This window comes from Scyliorhinus canicula, chromosome 1, assembly GCF_902713615.1.
Source record: "Scyliorhinus canicula chromosome 1, sScyCan1.1, whole genome shotgun sequence".
Lineage (NCBI taxonomy): Eukaryota > Metazoa > Chordata > Chondrichthyes > Carcharhiniformes > Scyliorhinidae > Scyliorhinus > Scyliorhinus canicula.
The window spans coordinates 156891070-156915068 of record NC_052146.1 but is presented as its reverse complement, the minus strand read 5'-3'; the positions used below and the strand labels follow the sequence as shown (position 1 = coordinate 156915068).

At 46.7% G+C, this 23999-nt stretch overlaps 1 protein-coding gene across 2 annotated transcripts in view; it reads left to right on the top strand.

Moving 5' to 3' along the window:
* LOC119968829 (mitogen-activated protein kinase kinase kinase 5-like) overlaps nt 1-23999 on the top strand; it is a 213496-nt gene that overhangs the window by 112851 nt on the left and 76646 nt on the right. For both annotated transcript variants that reach the window (XM_038801683.1, XM_038801675.1), the window contains 6 exons: nt 469-581; nt 10473-10632; nt 16075-16228; nt 16764-16871; nt 17516-17565; nt 18818-18913. In XM_038801683.1, coding sequence (XP_038657611.1) covers nt 469-581; nt 10473-10632; nt 16075-16228; nt 16764-16871; nt 17516-17565; nt 18818-18913 — 681 coding nt within the window. The remainder of the gene's footprint in view (nt 1-468; nt 582-10472; nt 10633-16074; nt 16229-16763; nt 16872-17515; nt 17566-18817; nt 18914-23999) is intronic.

Below are 23999 nucleotides of genomic sequence, written 5' to 3'. Positions count from 1 at the left end.
CTGTCCAGTTGCATTGATCACTGACTGTCCAGTTGCATTGATCACTGACTATCCAATTGCATTGATCACTGACTATCCAGTTGCATTGATCACTGACTGTCCAGTTGCATTGATCACTGACTATCCAGTTGCATGGATCACTGACTGTCCAGTTGCATTGATCACTGACTATCCAGTTGCATGGATCACTGACTGTCCAGTTGCATTGATCACTGACTGTACAGTTGCATTGATCACTGACTGTCCCGTTGCATTGATCACTAACTGTCCAGTTGCATTGATCACTGACTATCCAGATGCATTGATCACTGACTGTCCAGTTGCATTGATCACTGACTGTCAAGTTACATGTCGTCTGCCTCCCCTACACAGATATTCCATTAACACAGACCAGGTCAGATCAGTAGCCATCATTAATTGATCACATGCGTCTCAGCTATATTACTTTGCTATTCTCTTTCTCTGCAGGTATGGGATGGCCTTTGAGCATGAGCCCACACTCCACTCAGGAATTAATGTCGCTGTGTTCCTCATGGCAGCAGGCCATCTGTTTGACACCTCTCCAGAACTTCGAAAAATAGGTAACATTTACTGATTGAATCATCTCCATCCAACAGTATAGGTTAATAATGCATGACTGCCAATGGTGCTTTAAACTCATTCTAATGAGTCTTACTCAGAAGTAGATGCGGATCTTGTTTTTAAAATATATTTCAGCATAAAAACAAAGGTTGTTTCTACAATGCTGTTTGAATCAATATCAGGATGGGTATTGGCAAAGCCTGGCCAAACACAGTGCTCCACAGTGTTTTTGGTCTGGAAGCCTGTGTCCAACAGGGATCGGTGTTGGGGCCCTTGCTGTTTATGGTTTATATAAATGATTTAGACATGAATGTAGGAGGGTTGATCAATAAGTTTGTGGATGATACGAGAATTGTTGGGGTGGTAAATTGTGAGGTGAATAGCCTTCGATTACTGGAGGTTATAGGTGGGCTGGTAAGATGGGCTGATCAGTGGCAAATGGAATTCAATCCGGATAAGTATGAGGTGATGCACTTGGGCAGGACAAACACAGCAAGGGAATACATGCCAACTGCCAGAACCCTGGGAAGCACTGAGGATCAGAGGGACCTTGCTGTGCATGTACACAGGTTTCTTAAGGTAGTAGAGTAGGTGGATACAGTGGTTAAGAAGGCATATGGTACACTTGCCTTTATTAACCGAGGCATAGAGTTTAAGAGCAGGGAGGTTATCCTGGAGCTGTACAAATGTTGGTTTGACCACAGCTAGAGCATTGTGTGCAGTTCTGGAATCCACATTATAGGAGGGATGTGATAGCGCTGGAAAGGGTGCAGTGGAGATTTACCAGGATGGTGCCTGGAGAGTTTTAGTTATGAAGAGAGATTGGATACAGTTGGATTGTTTTCCTTGGAGCGGAGGTGACTGAGGGGGCAGAGACCCTCATAACATTTAAGAAGTTTTTAGATGTGCACTTGCGATCCCAGGGCATACATGGCGATGGACCAAGTGTTGGAAAATGGGATTAGAATGGTTAGGTGGTTGTTTTTGACTGGTGCAGATGCAGTGGGCCAAAGCTCTTTTCTGTGCTGTATGACTATATGACCCCTGTATTTCCAGCATTTTGTGATTGTGTTTTAGATTTTGAGCCACAGGTTCAATTTGCCTTTATATTCTAGATCTATCTGGCAATTTCACCCCAAAGTAGTATGGTATCTATTGAGTTTAACTGTAAATAATGCTTGTTATCAGCTTGGTAGGTATCAAAGTTTTTAATAGAGAAGTTCAAACTTCCAGTTATCATGTGAAAGGATGACAATTTGAAATTTCATGTTTTAAGAAAACTTTTATTGCATCAACTGACTAAAAAAAATTGACAAACATCATTTTACTTGTAGGCCAATCATACTATCAGAATAAATGACACCTTGTTATTTATCATGCGTCACACTCTCCACAGAGTTACAGCTCCCAGCTTCCAAAGAGATTGCTTCCTTTTACTTTTTCCAGCCGGGTAACTTCTAATCCCAGAACTGTCTCTCACTGTGGGGGATAAACTGTATATTAATAATTAGGAAAGCTAATTTCCTAATCATTTGCTGCACCTGCACACAAAGCTTTTGCAAGACACTCAGTTCCCTCTGCATCCCAGAGCTCTCCAATCTCTCACCATTCACAGTAACTTCATTTGAAGCCTAGTTAAAGAGGCTGGTTTAGCACACTGGGCTAAATCACTGGCTTTTAAAGCAGACCAAGGCAGGCCAGCAGCACGGTTCAATTCCCATACCAGCCTCCCCAAACAGGCACCAGAATGTGGCGACGAGGGGTTTTTCACAGTAACTTCATTGAAGCCTACTCGTGACAATAAGGTCAAGGTAAGGTAAATGGACAATTTCACATTTTCCCACATTATATCCCATTTGCCAGATATTTGCCTACTCACTTAACCTATCTATATATTTTTGTATCCTCCTTATGTCCCTCTTCACAACTTACTTTCCTATCTATCTTCGTGTCATCAGCAAATTTGGCAATCATCACTTCAGTCCCTTCATCCAAGTCATTTATATAAATTGTAAACAATTAAAGTCCCGGCACCGATCCCCTTAGAAAACCACTCATTACGTTTGCCAGACTGATAAACACCCATTTATGCCCAATCTCTGTTCCCTGTCAGCTAGCCAATCTTCTAAGCATGCCAGTATGTTACCCTCTACACCATGAACTTTTATTTTGTGCAATGACCTTTGATGTTGCACTTTAGCAAATGCTTTCTGGAAATCTAAGTACAGTACATCCACCAGTTCCCCTTTATCCACAGCACATGTTACTTTCTCAAAGAACTCCAATAGGTTGGTCCAACCTTTCACAAAAGGTTGTGTTTTCCATTTCACAAAGCCATGTTGGCTCTGCCTGGTTGCCTTGAGCTTATCCAAGTGTCCTGCTATAACTTTTTTAACAATGGCTTCTAACATTATCCCTGCAACAGATATAAAAGAGAGATTACCGATTTCTATTACTCTCTATTTCCATTGAAATCAAAATTGCATCCACAGAGTTTTAGCAACCAGTTTGGCAACTTGGGATGGACAATAAATGCCTTGCCAGCAGAACCCCACTCCAAGAATGTTTTTCTTCAATATTTAAATTCAGGACCCGCAGTCTGCATACAGATGTCACACAATACTTTACTGGTATCATTTGTAGGCCCAAGCGCACAAGGTCCATTTGTATTAAACTGCAGTTAATCCATCATGTCTCTTCATAAAATAAGTTTTAATATCCAAAATCTTATTGGCATTGATTCAGCCACAGAAATCTTGCACAATTGTATTCTCATGGATTTTGCAGCATTTCAAGTGTTTGCATGTGTTACACTGCTGTTAAGATGTTATGGGAACTGGGACGAGTTAATAGAGTATTTACACAGTGCAAAATAAAATTTAGCTGGAGACAGTTTGTACCCATGTGGTAAATGTTACTTGATCCCAAGATAAATATGATGTGAAAAGGTTGCATAGCCCATTTGAGCTCATCTATTCACAAAGAATTGTTTGCACATTCCAAATTACATCACCCAGAACGTTTCTGTTCCATTAGTTTATCTACATGTGCATCTGAAGCATTCATTTCTCGAGTGAAGCAACATCTCCAGAAATGAGTTCCCTTTTCATCAATTTAAACCCGCGCTTCTTTATCTGATTGAAGCACCGTTCCACACTTGTTTGTTCTGTTTTAACATGTCTCTGGATGACAGAAAGGATAAACCAGGGAAAGGGAAATGACTAGTCATGGTCCAAACTGGAGTTCTATTTTAAGAACAAAACCAGTTTGGGCCATTGCCAGTCATTTCCCAAGGTTAACTGGCATATTCTTATGGGTATTGGGACCTTAGTAAAAGGAGCAGACAATGTTTTCAAGAATGATATCAGAACATTTTCAGTTTAGGAATAAGGGGTTTCCCATTTAAGATGGAGATGAGGAGAAACCTTTTCCCTCAGTTGAGAGTATTTGGAACTCTCTTCCCTAGAGACTGGTGGAGGCAGGGTTTTGGGGTATTTTTAAGTCTGATGTTTATAGATTTTTGACGAACAAGTGAGTCAGATGTTATTGCGGGGGGGGGGGGGGGTGGTGCAGGCAGGAATGTGGAGTCGAGGCCACGATCACATCAGCTATGACCACATTGAATGGTAGAACAGACTCAAGGGGCCAAACGGCCTACTCCTAATTCATATGCTTGTATGTTAATCATCATAGAATCATAGAATCCGAACAGTGCAGAAGGAGGCCAATCGGCCCATCAAGTCTCTGCCGACCTTCAAAAGAGCACCTCGGCCCAATCGCTGCTCTAGCCCTGTATCTCCACCCACCCTTCGGACACTAAGGGGCAATTTAGCTGAGCCAATTCACCTAACTTGCACTGTGGGAGGACACCAGAGCACCCGGAGGAAACCTACGCAGACAGGGGGAGAAAGTGCAAACTCCACACAGTCACCCGAGGTTGGAATCGAACCCGTGTCACTGGCCCTTTGAGGCATCAGTGCTAACCATTGTGCCACCTTGCCGCCCGTTAACTGAGAGTTTATAGCTGGAATTCTATGGCCGTTCGCTGGTGGCAGGATTCCCTGATCCAGCCGGTAGTGCACTCCAGCCCATATTTTTACCGTCGCCATGCGGTGGTTTCTGTGGGAAATCCCATTGACAGCGGCACGAGCATCGAATCCCGCCTCCAGCGATTGGTGCGCCGGCCTCGTCACCGAGAAACACGTGGCTGGGAGGCTGGAGAACCCCACCCTATAGCTCAGGAAAGACCGAACTGGCTGAGGCTGCTTAAGGAAAGTTGCATAAAGTTATGCTGGGATTGAATTGGGCCAAGAAACTTGCACCTATGGCCAGCCCAAAACCAGGGCTCACATTTATTGTTCGAGACTTCCTCAAGATATAACAGATGCAGCCCGATGATGTCAGGCACGAGATGTCATTTTCATGAAGCTGCTGTTGGTATGGTGGGAATCAGCCAGAAACCTGACAGCTGGTCGTTCGTTGGATCTCCTCCTCACCACAAGCCGCTGAACCAATTATACATGAACAATGGCTGCCAGGCTTCCGGTGCTGGCCATGGTGTAATCCATTGCACACAAGGTGGCTCCTGCCTGGAAGCATTGGTTTTGGATCTTTTTACCCGATTTTCCGGCGAATTTGGTGCAAAGTTGCGAGGAGAGTGGAGGGTGATCAGTTCTCTCCTGGACCGGGGTGTCTATGGAGTGCCAGACCCGGTTAAAGACGGTGAGAGCCTTGGCCCAAGAGTTGGAGGGGACTTATGGCGCAGCAGAAGCTGGGAAAATGGCGAAGCTGCCAGTGGAGCAGTTGATGAGTTTCATCAAGGAAGAATTTTAGCAGCAACAGAAGGAGATGTCGGGGGACTGGTCGAAGTTGACTGAAGAGGTAGTTGCACTGCGGGACCTTGGATTGAGTGGAGAAGCACTTGGAGGTGCAAGGAGCGACGATCCAAGAGGTGGAGATGGCGGTGCCTGACTAGAGTGACCATATGTTCTCTCGCTCATTTGAGGAAATGTATGTTATATGTTTGCTGTACCCTTTGTAACTGGCAGAAGCCACTGTGCCATCCGAGCCGCTTGGTGCCATGTGTATACTGTTAAACTTTTTTGTACCTTTTTGTAGTTTCTGTACCCTTGGTATAGTTTCTGATTGGCTATGCTCATGTTTGCGTGGGTTCTTGGGGTAATTGAGAACGTACTGTATGGAGGCTGCTTTGGTGTGTTTTCTTCTTTTTCATGGTTACAGGTTTGGGACACATGGGAGGGGCTGGTGGGTGGGGAGAGGAGCGGAGACGGTGGAGTACGTAGAAGAGGGCGGGATGGGTGAGTAGGAAAGGGTAGGTGGGGCACTTTGTTTGGACCTCCAGCTGAGAGTCACCACACGAGCGAGCAATGCTAGTGAACGGAAGTGAAGTGGAAGTGGGGGCTGTGGTGGTTAGCCAGCATGGGGCGGTGGGAGGGAAAGGGTGGAAAGGGGGTGGGGGGTGGGTGAAGCCGGTGAGGGTTGAGGAGTGAGGGAGCGCGACGCTGTTAGTATAATGGACGGATTTCGGTGAGGACGGAGGGGGCGGCCATCTTGGGTGTGATGTGTTGGGTAAGCTGGGTCTACGAGGACTGCGTTTACCAGAGCAGTGAGAGAGACAGGATACCAACACTTGTAGAAGTACAACTCTATTTTATTGAACTATGAGCTGTTAAACATACTTGCACTGTGGGTTGACACTATGTTAGGTTGACTGGAGACCTGAGGCTAACCTGACCAGACTGTACTGCTGGCACATGGTAGATGTTCATGTTACTGATCACGGGCTCTGGCTGTCTCAGAGGCTGCATCCCGAGAGAGCGGGTAAACTAGTGCCCTCTGGCTTTATAGTGGCCGTGTCCTGTCTGGTGATTGGTTGCTGTGTTCTGTGTGTTGATTGGTCTTTCAGTGTGTCAGTCAGTGTCTGTCTATGCACCATCATATACTTGTGTGTATATTATGACAGGGTGGGCCTGGTCTAGGGAGGGGAAGGGGTGCTGGCAGGAGTCCGAGTTGGGGGATGATGGCGGGTTTTAGGAGAGGGGGAGGCAGAGGCCTCCGGGTAGATTTGTGATATGGAATGCCTGTGGGTCGAATGGGCCAGTCAAACTGTCCCGGGTGTTTGCCCATCTAAAACGTTTAAGGGCAGAGGTGATTTTCATGCCGGAGACACACTTACGAGTGAAGGATGAGATGTGGTTGAGGAAGGGGCGGGTGGGGCAAACGTTCCACTCGTGGTTTGACTCAAAGTCGAGGGGGGGTTGCGATCTAGTTCGGCACGAAAATGGTGTTGGTGGCAGTGAGGGAGGTAGGTTTGTGATAGTGAATAGGATGTTAGCGGGAGCACTGGTGGCGTTGGTGAATGTTATGTACCCAACTGGGATGATGTTGAGTTTGTGAGGATGCTGTTAGGAACAATTCCGGACCTGGACTCTAACGAATTATGGGCGGGGATTTTAATTGTGCAATAGAGCCTAGGATGGATAGATCAAGTTCCAAGTCAAGGGGGAGGTCGGGAGTGGCGAGGAAGCTGGGAGCATTCATGGATCAGGTGGGGATGGTGGACCATGGCGGTTTAGACACCCGGGGGAGAGGGACTACTCCTTCTTCTCTAATGTTCATTGGGCGTATTTCCTTATTGGCTTTTTAATTGTGGGCAAGGCGGTGTTGTTGGGGGTGGTGGGGCCGGAATATGCTGGGATCATGATCTTGGACCACGCGCAGCATCTCTTGGATATTAGGCATGGTTCATGGTGGGCGCAGAGACCAGGGTGGAGGTTGGATTTGGCGCTGTTGCCGGTGGATAAGGAGTTCTGTGGTAAGGTGGCAGAGTTGATCAAGAGGTATGTGGAGCTCAATCAAAATAGGACGATCTCAGCGGCCATATTATGGGGGGCTCTGAAGGGAGTGGTTTCAAGTGAAATCTTTTTGTTTAAGGCCTACAGAGATAGGACTGAGAGAGAGGGAGGCAAAGGTTTCTGGATGGGATAGACGGTATTCTGGGGCCCCAACTAGGTGGGAAGAAAGAAGCTGCAGGGGCAGTTTGATCGGTTGACAATAGGGAAGGTGGTGGGGCAGCTACGGCGGGCACAAGGGGTGCTATATGAGTATGGGGAGAAGGCGAGTCATCTGCTTGCCCACCAGTTGCAACAACATGAAGCATCATGGGAAATTGTGCAGGTAAGGGCGGCAGGGGTGTCGGAAACGGAGAGAATTAATTAGGTGTTTGAGGTCTTCTATCGAAGGCTGTTTAGGTCCGAGCCTGGAAGGGACGATGCAGGTGTGGATCAGTTCCTGAATGGGTTGGAATTCCCGGAGTTAAAGGAGAAGTGGCAGGCATTGGAGGAGCCACTGGAGTTGCAGGAGGTAATGAAGTGCGTTGGTACGATGCAGTCTGGAAAGGCACCGGGGCCGGATGGCTTTCCGGCTGAGTTTTCTAAGCAATTTGCGGCAGAGTTGGCTCCCCATCTTCTCAGTATGCTTAATGAAGTGGTGGAGCGGTGGGGGGAGGTTACCGGTTACGCTGGCACAAGCATCACGCTGATCCCAAAGAAGGGGAAGGACCCGATGGAATGTGGATCTTATGGGCCCATCTCTTTGCTGAATAGGGATGTCAATGTCTTGTTCATGCTGTTGGTGAGACGGTTGGAGCCCTTCCAAGCCTGCACCGACCATGCTGCCCTTCTGAACGAAAAACCCCGACCCTTCTGGAGACCATATCCCTCTATTTCCATCCTATTCATGTATTTGTCAAGATGCCCCTTGAATGTCACTATCGTATCTGCTTCCACTACCTCCCCCAGCAGCGAGTTCCAGGCTCCCACCACCCTCTGTGTAAAAACGTGCCTTGTACATCTCCTTTGAACCTTGCCCTTTGCATCTTAAACCTATGCTCCCTAGCAATTGACTCTTCCACCCTGGGAAAAAACTTCAGACTCACCACACTGTCCATGCTCCTCATAATCTTGCAGGCTTCTATCAGGTCGCCCCTCCACCTCCATCATTCCAGTGAGAACAAACCAAGTTTCTCCAACCTCTCTTCACAGCTATTGCTCTCCATACCAGCCAACATGCTGACTCATAGACTATTTTCTAAATGGGAAACGGCTTCGGTAATCAGAAGCACAATGGGACTTAGTGTCCTAGTTCATTCTCTTAAGGTTAACATGCAGGTACAGTTGTCAGTTAGAAAGGCAAATGCAGGGCAGCACGGTGGCGCAGTGGGTTAGCCCTGTTGCCTCATGGCGCCGAGGTCCCAGGTTCGATCCCGGCCGCTGTCTGTGTGGAGTTTGCACATTCTCCCCGTGTTTGCGTGGGTTTCGCCCCCACAACCCGAAGATGTGCTGGCTAGGTGGATTGGCCACGCTAAATTGCCCCTTAATTTGAAAAAATGAATTGGGCACTCGAAATTTAAAAAACAAAAGGAAGGCAAATGCGATGTTAGCATTCATGTCAAGAGGACTAGAATACAAGAGCAGGGATGTACTGTTGAGGCTCTATAAGGGTCCAGTCAGATCCTATTTGGAGTATTGTGAGCAGTTTTGGCCCTGTAACTAAGGAAGGATGTGCCTCTCCTATGGAGAGGGCCCAGAGGAGGTTTACAATAATGATCCCCGGAATGAAGGATGTGTTAATGAGGAGCTGTTGAGGATTCTGGGTCTGTACTCGGTGGAGTTTGGAAAGATATGGGGGGAATCTCATTAAAACTTACAGAATTCTGAGAGGCCTGGATAGCGGATGGAGAGTGGAGAGGATGTTTCCACTAGCAGGAGAAACTAGAACCAGAGGACACCATCTCAGACTGAAGTGACGATCCTTTAAAACAGAGATGAGGAGCAATTTCTTCAGCCAGAGGGTGATGAATCTGTGGGACTCTTTGCCGCAGAAGGCAGTGGGGGCCAAATCAGGGGTTATGGGGAGACGGCAGGTGCATGGGGATGAGAAACATATCAGGCATGATTGAATGGTGGAGTAGACTCGATGGGCTGAATGGCCTAATTCTGCTCCTAAGTCTTATGGTCATATGGCTTCCTGGGACTTGTGCCCAAATGCAGTGTTTTTCAAACTTTTTTTCCGGGCACTCATTTTTACCAACCGGCCAACCTTCGCGACCCACGCCGGCCGACCTTCGGGACCCAACCCGGCCGACTTCGCGACCCACACCAGCTGACCTTCGCGGCCCACGCTGGCCGGCCTAAGCCAGCTGACCTGCACAACCCACCATTTTCTCTTACCTTGTTTGCTGCTGACAAAAATGGAGGAAATGGTTTTGGGTCCCTTTGGCCCTCGTACACGCTCCTCCAATGGAACCTGTTGGATGAAGGTGAAGCCTTCCGGTGTCGGAAAGTATGGAGTCTCCATCTGTCCAAAGTTCTGCATTTTTTTCCTGTAAAAGTTTATCAATTGAACCCCCCCCCCGAACTTGTAAAAAAAATCAAAATACAATGAATAAAATAAATGAAAAAAATAAAAATAAAATAAATGAATAAAATTAATAAAACCCCCCCAAACTTGTAAAACAAAAAGCTGCGACTGTTTAAAAAAAAAGCGGCCACACTGCGCATGCGTGCCCGATCATCGGCGTGCATGTGCACAGTTTTGATGATAGTGCCGATGATCTGGCGCACATGCGCAGTGTGGCTGCATTTCTTTTACATGTTCACGGCCATTTTGAAGGCCGCTTGCAGCCGGTGTTATTAACAGCTGACTGCTGCAGCTGTTGCGCGCAGATTTGCGTGATCAGGAGCGCCGCGACGGACGCATCCGACATCCGCCCGTGACCCACCCGCGACTCACCCACGGGTCGCGCCCCGAGTTTTACAATGCCTGCCCTAATGGGACTGTCTTTTGTTGTGGGGTGGGGATTTGTGCAGGTATGAAACTGAGCAGCATACTGGGACGGAAGGGAAGTCTGGAGAAGATGCAGTTCTACTGGGACGTGGGTTTTTTCTTCGGTGCCAGCATCTTGTTCAACGATCAAACGAAGATCATTCAGGCTTCGGAAAAGCTGTACCGGCTGAATGCACCTGTCTGGTAAGTCGGAAGTCAGTGTTTGGATCGGAAAGGATTGCAGCAATCCCACCTTGTATTTCAGAGAGACAGGGCTGTATGTTACTGTGTGTTCTTTGGGCCAGGGGGGCACATAAAATAGGGCTCATGCCCACCCCAGGACTTTATCACCCACCCACGAGCTCACCCCCATTATACAGGTGCCAGGCGAGCGCCAAAGTAGGTAGCCCACCTGCCGTATTCAAATAAGTGATCAAGGGTCAATTAGTACCCAAAGAGAAAATGCTGGAAAATCTCAGCAGGTCTGGCAGCATCTGGAGGGAGAGAAAAGAGCTAAGGTTTCGAGTCCAGATACCCATTGTCAATATTGTTGTAAATTGTTATAAAACAAATTGCCCTGATAATATGCTGCCCATGTTGTAAAATGTTTGGCGCAGACAGCCGGGGAGAAGCAGGCAGCTCAATGGTTTAAAAAAGTTCTTCAAAGGGAGATGGGAACGGGGTTCACACTCACCATGACTTTGGGGTGGGGTGAGATGGGAGAGGTGGTGGGAGTGGAGAGGGGTTTGATGGGGCAGGGGTGGTGGCGAGTTGCCCAGCCTCGTCCATTATTATTTGACTCACGGTTTCACTGTCACAGAGCCATCGACATCCCAGGCGAAATAAACACTGGTTCATCGAGACCCCTGCCTCTTGGGGGAATATTTTTGAAGGTTTTTCTTTTAGCATGCACTAATCATATTAACAAGGAAGTAAGAGAAACCTGACAGTGCTTAATATCCATCTGAAAATGGTGTGATTTTCAATTTCCCACCAACCAACTTTATTCATGTTGCTTCAGCTCTTTCTCACTGTGTCACTTCGTCACTCGTCCCAACACCAGAGAGAACTCGTCATCTCTTCTTCAAAACAGTGCGGAGGGATTGTTTATGATCACCTAAGAGACAAACTGGCCTTGGTTTCATAGAATCCCTACAGTGCCGAAGGAGGCCATTTGGCCCATTCGAGCCTGCACTGACCCTCTGAAAGAGCACCTGACCTAAGCCCACTCCCCCACCCTATTGTCGAAACCCCACCTAACCTTTGGACATGAAGGGGCAATTTAGCATGGCCAATTCACCCAACCTGCCATGTATGCCATTGGACTGTGGGAGGAAACCGGAGCACCCGAAGGAAACCCACACAGACACAGGGAGAACGTGCAGACTCCACACAGACAGTCACCCAAAGCCGGAATTGAACCTGGGTCCCTGGGCGCTATGAAGCAGCCATTCTAACCATTGTGCCCCTGTACCATCCATGGCAGCATGATGGTAATATCACTGGATTAGTAATACCTACACCCAATCTAATACCCCAGGGCCAAATGTTCAAATGCCAGTGGAATTTAAATTCAAGTCAAAAGCATGGAATGGAAAAGCTAGTCTCAGTAATGATGACCATGAAACAATCTGGTTCACTAATGTCCTTTAGGGAAGGAAATCTGTCGTCCTTACCCAGTCTGGACGACTTGTGAATCCAGACCCGCAGCAATGAGGTTGACTTTTGACTGCCCTCTGAAATGGACATGAAAACCACTTAGTTAAGGGGTAATTAGGGACAGGCAACAAATGCAGGCCTTGCCAGTGACGCCCGCATGAAATAATGAAAAGAAAAACTCTTAAAAATGGTATTCTCGGCAGAATAGCACCTCCTCAGCACTTCACTGGATCAGCAACTATGGCCAGGACAGCATTCCCCATATCAAGTAAACAAAGGTGCCTGAGGAGGCTTGAGGCAAAGGTGAGTTTGCAAGCCCTGTACTTAATTGTGTGTACTTGTAGGTGTAGGTATGGATAGGTGTGTCTATGATTAGATGTCTGTCGGTGTGTGTGTAGCTGTGTGTGTGTGTGTGCAGCTGTATGTGTGTTTGTGCAGCTGTGTACTCGTGTGTGTACTGCTGTTAGTGTGTGTGCGCATGTATGTAGGTGTGTATGTGTGTATAGGTCTTAGTGTGTAGGTGTGTATGTGTTGGTATTTATTGGTGTGCAGCTGTGTGTGTGTAGTTGTATGCAGTTGTCTAGGTGTGTTTAGATGTGCGCAGGTGTCTAGGTGTGCACGTTCTTGTGTGTGTGTAGATATTTGCAGGTGTGTGTGGAAATGTGCAGATGTCTAGATGTGTGTGTGTCGTTCTGTAGGTGTGTGTAGGTGTAGGTATGTTCAGGTGTCTAGGAGTGGTTGTGTGTAAAGTTGTGTGTGCTCGCAGGTGTGTAGCTGTGCATGTGTAGGTGTGTGTTTTCAGGTGTTTGTGCATGTGTTTAGATGTGCCCATGTGTTTAGGTGTATGTGTCCGTGTGTGCGCAAGTTTGTAGATCTGTGTGTGTGTAGGTGTGTGAACAGTAACATGCAGGTGTGTGTAGGTGTTTGTGTGTGCGCGCGAGTAGGTATGTATATAGGTATTTGTGTCTAGGTGTGTATGTGCAGGTGTTTGTGTATGTGTATAGGTGTGTCTGTGTCAGGGTTTGTAAGTGTGTAGGTGTTTGTGTGTGCAGGTGTTTTGTGTGTATGTGTCCATGTATATACGTTTGTAAGTGTGTGAGTGTGTGGTCGTGTGTGTGTGTGTGGACATGTGTGCAGGTGTGTAGATGTGTGTGTAGATGCTTTTGTGTGTGAGTATGTGTCCAGATGTGTAGGTTTGTGTGTAAGTGTTTGTGACTGTAGGTCTCTTTGTGTGTGTATAGATGTGTACAGGTGTTTGTTCATTTGTGTAGGTGTGTGTGTAATTGTATCTGTGTAGGTGTCTGTGTGTGTGTAGGTGTGTGTAGGATTTGTATTTGTGCATTTGTAGGTGTTTATATGTTTTTAGGTGTGTGTAAATGTTTGTGTGTGTAGGCATGTGCAAGCATGTTTGTGTATGTGTGTGTATGTAAGTGTTTTTATGTGCAGGTGTGTGCGTGTAGGTGTTTTTATGTGTAGGTGTGTGTGTAGGTGTTTGTGGGTGTGTATGTGTCAGTGTTTATGTGGGTGGATGCAAATGTGTGCATTGGTGTTTGTAGATGTGTGCAGGTGTTTAGGTGTGTGTAGATGTGTGTGAAGGTGTGTATGTTGTGCGGGGGTTTATGGGTGTATGTATACAGGTGTGAGTTAGGTGTGCAGGTGAGTGTGTGTAAGTGTGTATGCGTAGTTGTGTTTTTTTAGGAGTGTATGTAAGTGGTTTTGTGTGCAGGTGTGTGTGGGTGTTTTTGTGTAGGTGTGTGTGTGTGCAGGTGTTTGTAGGTGTATGTGTCAGTGTCAATGTGGGTGTGTGCAAATGTGTGTATTGGTGTATGTAGATGTGTGTTTAGGTGTGTGTGTAGATGTGTATGTTGTGTAAGTGTTTATGGATGTGTGCATACAGGTGTGAGTTAGGTGTGTAGATGTGTGCAGGTAAATGTGTGTAGGTGCGTATGTGTAGTGTGTATAGGTGTTAGTGTGCAGGTGTGTATGTGTTGGTGTTTATTGGTGTGTAGGTGCGTGTGTGGGTGTGTGCAGTTGGCTAGGTGTGTTTAGATGTGTGCAAGTGTCTAGGTGCGCATGATTTTGTGTGTCTGTAGATATTTACAGGTGTGTGTGTGGGTATGTGCAGGTGTCTAGATGTGTGTGTATAGGACTGTGTAGGTGTATGTGTCTAGATGTGTTTGTGTGCATAGTTGTGAGTGCAGGTGTGTATGTGTAAGTGTGTAGGTGTGCCCAGGTGTGTAGGTGTATAGGGCAGCATGGTAGCATTGTGGATAGCACAATTGCTTCACAGCTCCAGGGTCCCAGGTTCGATTCCGACTTGGGTCACTGTCTGTGCGGAGTCTGCACATCCTTCCCGTGTGTGCGTGGGTTTCCTCCGGGTGCTCCGGTTTCCTCCCACAGTCCAAAGATGTGCAGGTTAGGTGGATTGGCCATGATAAATTGCCCTTAGTGACCAAAATTGCCCTTAGTGTTGGGTGGGGTTACTGGGTTATGGGGATAGGGTGGAGGTGTTGACCTTGGGTAGGGTGCTCTTTCCAAGAGCCGGTGCAGACTCGATGGGCCGAATGGCCTCCTTCTGCACTGTAAGTTCTATGATAATCTATGTGTGTGTGCAAGTTTGTAGGTTTGTGAGTGTAGATGTTTGTGTTTGTACAGTAATGTGCAGGTGTGTATATGTGTGTGTGTGTGTGAGTAGGCATGTATGTATGTACATATGAAGAAGGAGCCGTGCTCCGAAAGCTCGTGTTTGAAACAAACCTGTTGGACTTTAACCTGGTGTTGTAAGACTTCTTACTGTATGTACATAGGCATTTGTGTCTAGGTGTGTGTGCAGTTGCTTGTGTGTTTGTGTGTGTGTGTGTGTGTAGGTGTGCGTGTGTCGGCGTGCCTGTGTAAATGCTTGTAAGTGTGCAGGTGTTTTGTTTGTTGTGTGTGTAGGTGTCCGTGTGTGTAAATTTGCGTGTGCATGTGCGGTCGTGTGTAGATGTGTGTGTAGATGTTTTTGTGTGTGTGTATGTGTCCAGGTTTGTAGGTTTGTATGTAAGTGTTTGTGTCTGTAGGTGTGTATAGGTAGGTGCAGGTGTTTGTTTATATATGTAGTTGTGTGTGTAAGTGTGCATGTAATTGTTTGTATAGGTGTGTGTGTGTTTGTAGGTGTTTGTGTGTGTTTAGGTGCGTGTAAATGTTTGTGTGAGTGGGTGTCTGCAAGCATGTTTCAAGCATGTGTGTATGTATGCAAGTGTTTTTGTGTGCAGGTGTGTGTGTAGGTGTTTTGTGTGTGTGTGTAGGTGTTTGTCTGTGCGTTTGTGTGTGTGTGAATGTTTGGAAATGACTATAACTCCTGGGTCTCCGCCTTGCATGCCAGAACTGAAAAACAGCTTTGTCATTGCATATTTAATCTCGTCAGGGATTTCCTTTTCCCCCAGTAAAGCTGCTTAGTTTAACCATTGACTTTACACCAAAGTAAAGTGCAACTGGAACCCCGAGCTGAATGAGCCTCGGGTGAAAGCCTGAACCAATTTGAAGAGATACGACAGGCCCCCAGACTGAGCAGGTGGGATGCACATTGCAAGCCGCTGGCTGAGTTTGATGAACTGTGCTCTGCTTGGATCAAGGTGCTCTGTAGGTTAAGATGGCTGAACAGATGGAGGAGAGTCAGTGTAACACTTTTAGGGAAGAAGCTTGGTGCAATTACCAATCCTGACTACGGCATAGCAGAGTTAATGACCTGCCTCAATGATGCAGTGTAAATGCCTCACACTCAAGCAGGAGGCAGCATTTGAGGTTGACCTGACTCACTCTGAAACTTTGCTCTGCACTTCGAGTTTGGATTCCACAATGGTAATACTGGGTTCCCGAATTCCATTCACCAGCACTAACAACTCTCACCTTGCTTAGTATGGAGATTCTCTGAGTTTTATGTTTTAATAAAAACCTCTTTTAAGTTTTGACTCCTCCCAGTCCTCAGTCTATCTCTTTCCCCTCAAGGTACCTGGCATCAGCAATGGAAACCTACCTTCTCTACAAACGCTTCAAATCAGAGACCAACGAGCAGACTTTGGCCAAACAAGAGTTGGTGGAGTTCTGGATGGACTTCTTGCTGTCAATCTGCAGGGACAAAGAACCCACGGATAAATTCCTGGTGAGAGAATAGTGCAGGCATGCTACCCCCTGGGTACACCCTACCATCTGAGAACATACTAATAGCTGGATAGAAACTACCAGCTGGGTATATGCTACCAGTTAGGAACACAATACCATCAGGGCACATGCTAACATGTGGGCACACACCACCTGGGAACATACTATTAGCTGGGAACTGGTACGAACTGGGCATGTTGCGCACATGACCGGCTGTGTAGGGACTGTGTGTGCACCATGACCTGTACATTGTAGATTGGACTGTCTGGGGTCACTACACAATGCACAGAATTTCTGCCATATGCCTGAACCCACTGGTATAACCCCACGAGTTGGGTTCCCCCATTTGCAGCAGATCCGACTGTGATACCGAACCGGCACATTTTCAGGTTTTGTTTTCCCTGATTTGGGCCGAGTTGACTCTCACAGGTTGGACAACATTCCAAATCTGAACATGGAAAAATTTGTTCTGTGTCCTTGTGAGTGAGAGACTGCAACAGGCTGTTTAAAACCTCCACCCTTACTTTCACCAACAGGTCCTCATCCTGGAGCCAACAAAGGTCTTCCAACCAAGCCACCTCACTGTGAGCGACAGTGACAAGGACAGGGCTGTGAGCATGTGGCATGTCTCACCTGATGAAAAGGTAACTGAATATCAGTGAAATTATTCCACTCACAATGAGGCAGCGACGAGAGCTCACGACTCATTTCTGGTAATGTCGTGTGAAGATATTGGTGAATCATGAGAGTTACACGATGGGTCAGTCATGAAGTGCGACGGTTCTTAAAGGGTTAAATTGTCCATGATCCTGGCTTGTATTTTTTGACACAAAGGTCAAAAGGTACCTGGAGCTCCCATCCAAGCTGCTGGGACCAATGGGAGCTAAGATTGATAGAGTTTTACTCAGTATGTTTATTGAGGGTTTCAGAATTATCTAGCTGTGTTATCTCCTGATCTCCTACCCATCGAAGGTTTCGAACCTCAGTCATCGATATCCTTCATTCCTAGAGGCTCTCTGGACACTTTGATGCCCCTGCGAATTGTACAAAGGTGTGTACAATTCCCGCCCAAAAGACGCTACAAATAAAGATCCCAAAACCAGGAAATTGGGATGTGCTTGGGTTCGAGGGTGGAATGCACCCCCACCCCCTTGACTTTTTAACTTGTTTCCAATTCCTTGGAGTTGCCATGTAGGGCATTTCAACAGTAAAACGGAAGTTGGATTGATGAATGTCTTTAATCCACATGGCTTGAGCAGCCCTCTAATGCCGTTTGTTCTGTCGACAGAGTGGAATCCACTCATGGACCTTCAGTGCAGCTTCCATCCGTGGTGTGAGGTAAGTGCGGGGAGACCCGCCCAAGCAATTGTGACAATCTCAGAGAACAGTGCAGTGTTTAATTCAATAGTGAGAACTTTCTGGAAACTCCAACCAGGCTGTGTGGGCCTTGCAATCTGCTGTGTTCCAGGTTGCCAACCCTGCTTGGATGAATTCCTGGCGTTTACATCACATGATCCCGAACACTCCCGCCCAGTCAAAACAGCCCTCTCCCATTTCCAATGTTGTTTGTAACGAATTGACAAAGGTGCTCAGAGAAAATTAAAAAGGCATCGCACCATTTTTTATTTATTGCCCTGGTGATGTTTCTCCTGCGGTTGGTTGCTCACAGCATTCTCCAGGAGATTAATCTTTAATCTTCCCTGTACTCTTGACAATGCTCATGCCAGAGCTGAACAGGGCCACAATCTATTCTCAACCAAACAAGATGAATATTGGAAATGATCCAAGCATTTTGAAGGAATTAAACAGGTATTTCAGCAAGGGTGAGATAAGTATAGGAGGAGCAAACTATAATTCTAGCAGTAGCCTTGTGTCTAACATTTACCTCAGTGGCTGGACTCCCACCTCAAACATTCAATATACTGGGGAGCAGAATTTATTGGGTTGGGTATGTGGGGTTGCCAACCCGCCAGGATTGGTCTGGAGTCTCCAGAAATTGGAGGTCATTCTCCAGAACACTGATATGTGACTTCCTGGGGAAATATCATAGGGACATTAAAAAAAGATTGTTCCTTTTTTGTTGTTTATATTATTTATTTGAACATTTCTCTTTCCCAGATATTAAAATACATTGAAACGGGGGGAGGAAAAATATATTTTTGGCTGGCACTCAAGCATCGTCCATCTGGGTAATGAGTCTTTTTGCTTTCCAATTGGTGTGGGAAGGCAGTGAGCCACAAGAATGGATGTGTTGGCTGACTAGTGGCTGGAACGTGGGGGAAAGTCATGTGATGAAACCTCCAGGAATACATTCAATCGCAGTTAGCAGCAGGAAGAAAGGCTTAGGGCCTAGTGAGAGAGGAAGGGGATTGTCAGATTAGTCCAATGGGAGATGTGGGCAGTGAGTAGAATGAGGACTGTTATCTAATCATGGACCCCGATGGTGCCAACAGCAGACATGTTTCGTCCTGTGCCCACTCAGTCCAACCTCACAACGTCCCAGCTCTCGTCCAGGTCCAATTCTCGCAGGTGGCAGTGGTGTTAAGATGTCAGAGTAGAACATGAGCTGTGATGTCTCTTTCTTTTCCAGTGTCGCAAAGTGCAACGAGCGTTGTTGCTTCCTCTATGTGTTGCACAACTCTGACGACTTCCAGCTCTACTTTCCAACAGAACTACACTGCAAAAGGTAGGGCTCACTGTTACATACCAAGCATTACATACAGTCTAGAAACTTGCCATTCTGCCCGACAAGTCCATGCTGGTGTTTATGCTCCACACAAAAAGCCTTCTCTCATTTCTTTTTACCTAACCCTGTAAACATACCCTTCTATTCTTTCCTTACTCATGTAATTATCTAGATCTCCTTAATGGTATCCCTGCTGTTTGTCTGAATAACATCATGTGGTAGAGATTTCCACAATCTCATCATTCTCTGGATAAAGATATTTCTCCTGATTTGTTTTTTGGAATTATGAGTAACTATCTTATGCTTATGTTTCCTAGTATTGATCTTCCCCAGAAGTAGAAATATCTTTACTTCTTACCCATAATTTTACAAGGAGGTAGTCAATGAATGGCCTGACATTCGGAAGTTCTGAGGAACAAAGATATCCATAGATATTTGAAGGCAGAAGGGCAAGTTAATATGGTGTATGGGACACTTGCATTTATCTATCGAGGTGTAGATTACAAAGGCAGGGAAGTCATGTTGAAGGTGTATAGAACTTTGGTGAGGCCGCAGCTGGAGTACTGTGCGCAATTCTGGTCACCACATTATAGGAAGGATGTGATTGCGCTGGAGGGGGGGCAGTGGCAATTCACCAGGATGTTGCCTGGGATGAAACATTTAAGTTAAGAAGAGAGGTAGGATAGGCTTGGGTTGTTTTTGTTGGAGCCGAGGAGACTGAGGGTGACCTGATGGAGGTGTACAAGATTATGAGGAGTTGGGCAGCAAGGTGGCGCAGTGGTTAGCACTGCTACCTCACGGCGCCGATGTCCCAGGTTTGATCCCAGCTCTGGGTCATTGTCCGTGTGGATTTTGCACATTCACCCTGTGTTTGCGTGGGTTTCGCCCCCACAACCCAAAGATGTGCAGGCTAGGTGGAGGATTGGCCACGTTAAATTGCCCCTTAATTGAAAAAAAATGAATTGGGCACTCTAAATTTATTTTTAAATGATTATGAGGGGCATGGACAGGGTGGATAGGGAGCAGCTGTTCCTCTTAGTTGAAGGGTCAGATTCGAGGGGACACAAGTTCAAGGTGAGGGGCAGGAGGTTTAGGGGGGATTTGAGGAAAAATCGTTTTACTCAGAAGGTGGTGACAGTCTGGAATGTACTGCCTGGGAGAGTGGTAGAGGCAGGTTGCCTTACATCCTTCAAAAAGTACCTAATGAGCTCTTATCACATCGTAACATTCAAGGATATGAGCCAATTGCTGGCACATGGGATTAGGTAGGTTGGTCAGGTTTTTTGCATGTCAGTTGATGGGCCAAAGGGCCTCTTCTGCACTGTGTGATTCTGTGGTTTTGATTCTGTGATTCTGAACTCTGCCATTCTGCCATTAATTCAAAAGACCTCTATCAGATACTTCCTTAGCTTTCTCTTTCTAGAGAAGGAATTAAGCCTTAGCTTTCTCGGGGGTGGGGGGGAGGGGGGTTAAATCAAAATGGCAGCCTGCCGACAATCGGGCCAGCCCATCCTCCTTGCATTCATTGTAATTTTACAGCAGCGGGGGTGACATCGAGTGAGCTGACTTCCAGTGAAACAATTGAAGCCCTTAAATGGGCAGTTAATATCCACATAAGGCCTTATCTCTCCACCGTGGCATGGCAGAGACCCACACTAAGCAACCAGTCTGCTAGCTTTCCCTGCATGAGCTGCTGGTTGTGGGAATTCATCCTTAGCTGAACGCTTTGGAGGGGCCCATCAAAGGTGTGAAACATGCCCCTCCCCGAGATATACCCTCTCCCGCGGCTTCACAAACCCTGCCCCCACTCGTCAACCCCCTGACGCATACAAGGTTTTGACCCATCCTTGTGTTCAAATCCTTCAGGGGTCTCCATTCCTTCTGACTCTGCTCTCTTTGCACTGCCTACCCCTCAACCCTATCCTTTTTTTCCACCATTGGCTTATGTGTCTTCAGCCATCATGGTGCCATGCTCTCCCAAACCTTTTTTGCCTTTCATAGAATTTACAGTGCAGAAGGAAGCCATTTGGCACATCGAGTCTGCACCGGCCCTTGGAAAGAACACTCAATCTAAGCCCAAGCTTCCACCCTATCCACACAACCCAGTAACCCGACCTAACCTTTTGGACACTAAGGGGCAATTTAGCCTGGCCTATCCAACTAACCTGCACATCTTTGGATTGTGGGAGGAAACTAGAGCAGCCGAGGAAACCCACGCAGTTACGGGGAGAACGTGCAGACTCCACCCAGTCACCAGAGGCTGGAATTGAAGCTGGGACCCTGGAGCTCTGAGGCAACTGTGCTAACCCCTGTGCCACCATGATGCCTTCTCCTCCCTTAAGACACAGCATTTTCCCAAACATCACCTCTCCTCCTGTGACTCACCCCTCCAAGTGCAAGTAACATTCACGCCACACAAGTGCCAGGCAATGACCATCTCCATCAAGAGAGAATCTGTGTATTGGCTCTTGACATTTAAAGGCATTACCATCGCTGCAGCCCCCACTGAGATTACTAGAAATTGAATTGGACTAGTCTTAGACATACTGTAGCTACAAAAGCAGGTTAGAGGTTGGGAATTCTGCAGCGAGTAACTCAGCTCCTGACCCGCCCAAAGCCTGTCCATCATCTACAAGGCACAAGTCAGGAGTGTAATGGAATACTCTCCACTTGCCTGGATGAGTAAAGCTACAACAACACTCAAGAAGCTTGACACCCTCCGGGACAAAGTAGCCCGCTTGATTGGCACCCTAACCACAAACACTCACTCCCTCCACCACCGATGCAGAGTTACAACAGTCTACTATCTATAAGATGCATTGCAGCAATTTGCCAAGATCACCACCCCCTTCTCAAGGGCAATTAGGAATGGCAATAAATGCTGGCCGAGTCAGCGACACCCACTTCGTGAAGATTAATTAAACAACACCATTAGGTCATCTTTCAATCGGAAATTCTTGCTTTTTGAACCATTGAACTCTGGATTCCAGCTTCACCGTTGCCGCAGACAGAATTGGAGAATTTACAAATTAGCGTGACTGTTCATTTGATCATTTCCAGGAAAAAGATACAGCTGTTAGCCATCAGTTAAAAGAACTTGAAATAATAACAACTGACTGCTGCCACAAAAGAAAACATCCTGTTGTTTTGTCTTTGTCCCAGTAAGTAGCAAACACATTTGCACTCATCTGGGTTGCTGCTGATTACATGGAAATCTATCGCCCCCCCAAGGTCCATCTCCAGTATTGCCACTAAAATTCAAATACATAAGGTAACTCATAATATTGACTCTTTTACAAAGAATATATAGCTTGGACTGCCGCGCTGAGGACCCGGGGTCCAATCCGGTCCCTTGGTCACTGTCCGTGTGGAGTTTGCACATTTTCCCCGTGTCTGTGTGGGTTTCATCCCCACAGTCCAAAGATGTGTGGGTTAGGCGGACTGGCCACGTTAAATTGCCCCTTAATTGGAAAAAAATAATAATTGGGTACTCTAAATTAAAATAAAAGGAAAAAACAAATAAATTCCTTATTTCGAGCACTTTGAGTGAAGAAGTGTATCCCCCTTTCCCTGTTGGATTTATTAGTGGCTATCTTGTATCAACGTATTGCTCTTAGTTTTGGATTTTTGCACAAACACACCTGAATTCACACCAACAGGCCATTCAGCCACTCGGGGCCCACAGATGAACATGCAAATCAGGAGCAGGATTACGCCACTCAGTCCCTCGAGTCTGCTCCACCATTCAATAAGATCATGGCTGATTTGAATGTCGCCTCATCCCCACATTGCTGCATACCCCCAATAATCTTTCACCCCCATTGTTCATCAAGAATCTGCTGTACCATTCAATTAGGTCTTGGTTGATATATACTTCAACCTCTATTTCCTGCCTGTTCGCCTGACATTCTTTTTTATTTAATATTTTTATTGACATTTTCAGTTTGCATTTTGTCTCCTGATATTCTTAACCTAACTAAAGTCCATCCATCTATGGTAACTTCCAGGGACAGTGACAGGGTCGTGCTGGGTAGTCGCACATCAGGTGGCTTTACTCCCAGGAACCTGAAAATAGTCTCTTTTCAAAATAGCCCACAAAAACAGGGAAATGTATCCCCGCACCCTATCCAACAACAATTCAAGAGAGGATGCCGATTAATAGTAGCTCCAGAGGCCATAAGGAGACAAGAAACAGAAGAAACCAGGAGAAACAAGCAGGCAGCACGGTAGCACAAGTGGTTAGCACTGTGGTTTCACAGCGCCAGGGTCCCAGGTTCGATTCCCCGCTGGGTCACTGTCTGTGCGGAGTCTGCACGTTCTCCCCGTGTTTGCGTGGGTTTCCTCCGGGTGCTCCAGTTTCTTCCCACAGTCCAAACACATGAAGGTTAGGCGGATTGACCATGATAAATTGCCCTTAGTGATCCAAAAGGTTAGGAGGGGTTATTGGGTTACGGGGATAGGGTGGAAGTGAGGGCTTAACTGGGTCGGTGCAGACTCGATGGGCCGAATGGCCTCCTGCACTGTATGTTCTATGAGACGGCAGACACACGAGGCGACGATGCGCTGGCCGCACCAGAGCGAGAAGGACCGGCAAACTGCACACGTGGTTCCCCCTCACCAGATCATGACAGCTTCATTTGCCAAACAGCTGCTCATGTTCAGTTTGCAGCCTCCCATTTGCCAGCTACGGATGCACGACTGATGCAAATTCGCAGTGAGACAGCGGCTGATCCACTTCTGCAGCAGGTGATGCGCAGCCAGCCAACACATCACAGTTTAGCTCAATTGGCTAGACAGCTGGTCCGTGCTGCACAGTGGCACCAACAACATGGGTTCAGTTCCCATACTGGCTGAGGTTATTCATGAAGGCTCCGCTTTCTCAACCTTACCCCTTACCTGAAGTGTTGTGATCCTCAGGTTAAATCACCACCAGTCAGCTCTCCCCCTCAAAGGGTAAAGTAATCCATGGTCACCTGGGGCTATGGAGACCTTACATTTACATTTTACAATAAAACCCAGGATACTATATAGTTTACTAACTGCTCTCTGAACCTGTCTGACCACGTTTAATGACTTATGCAGGTAC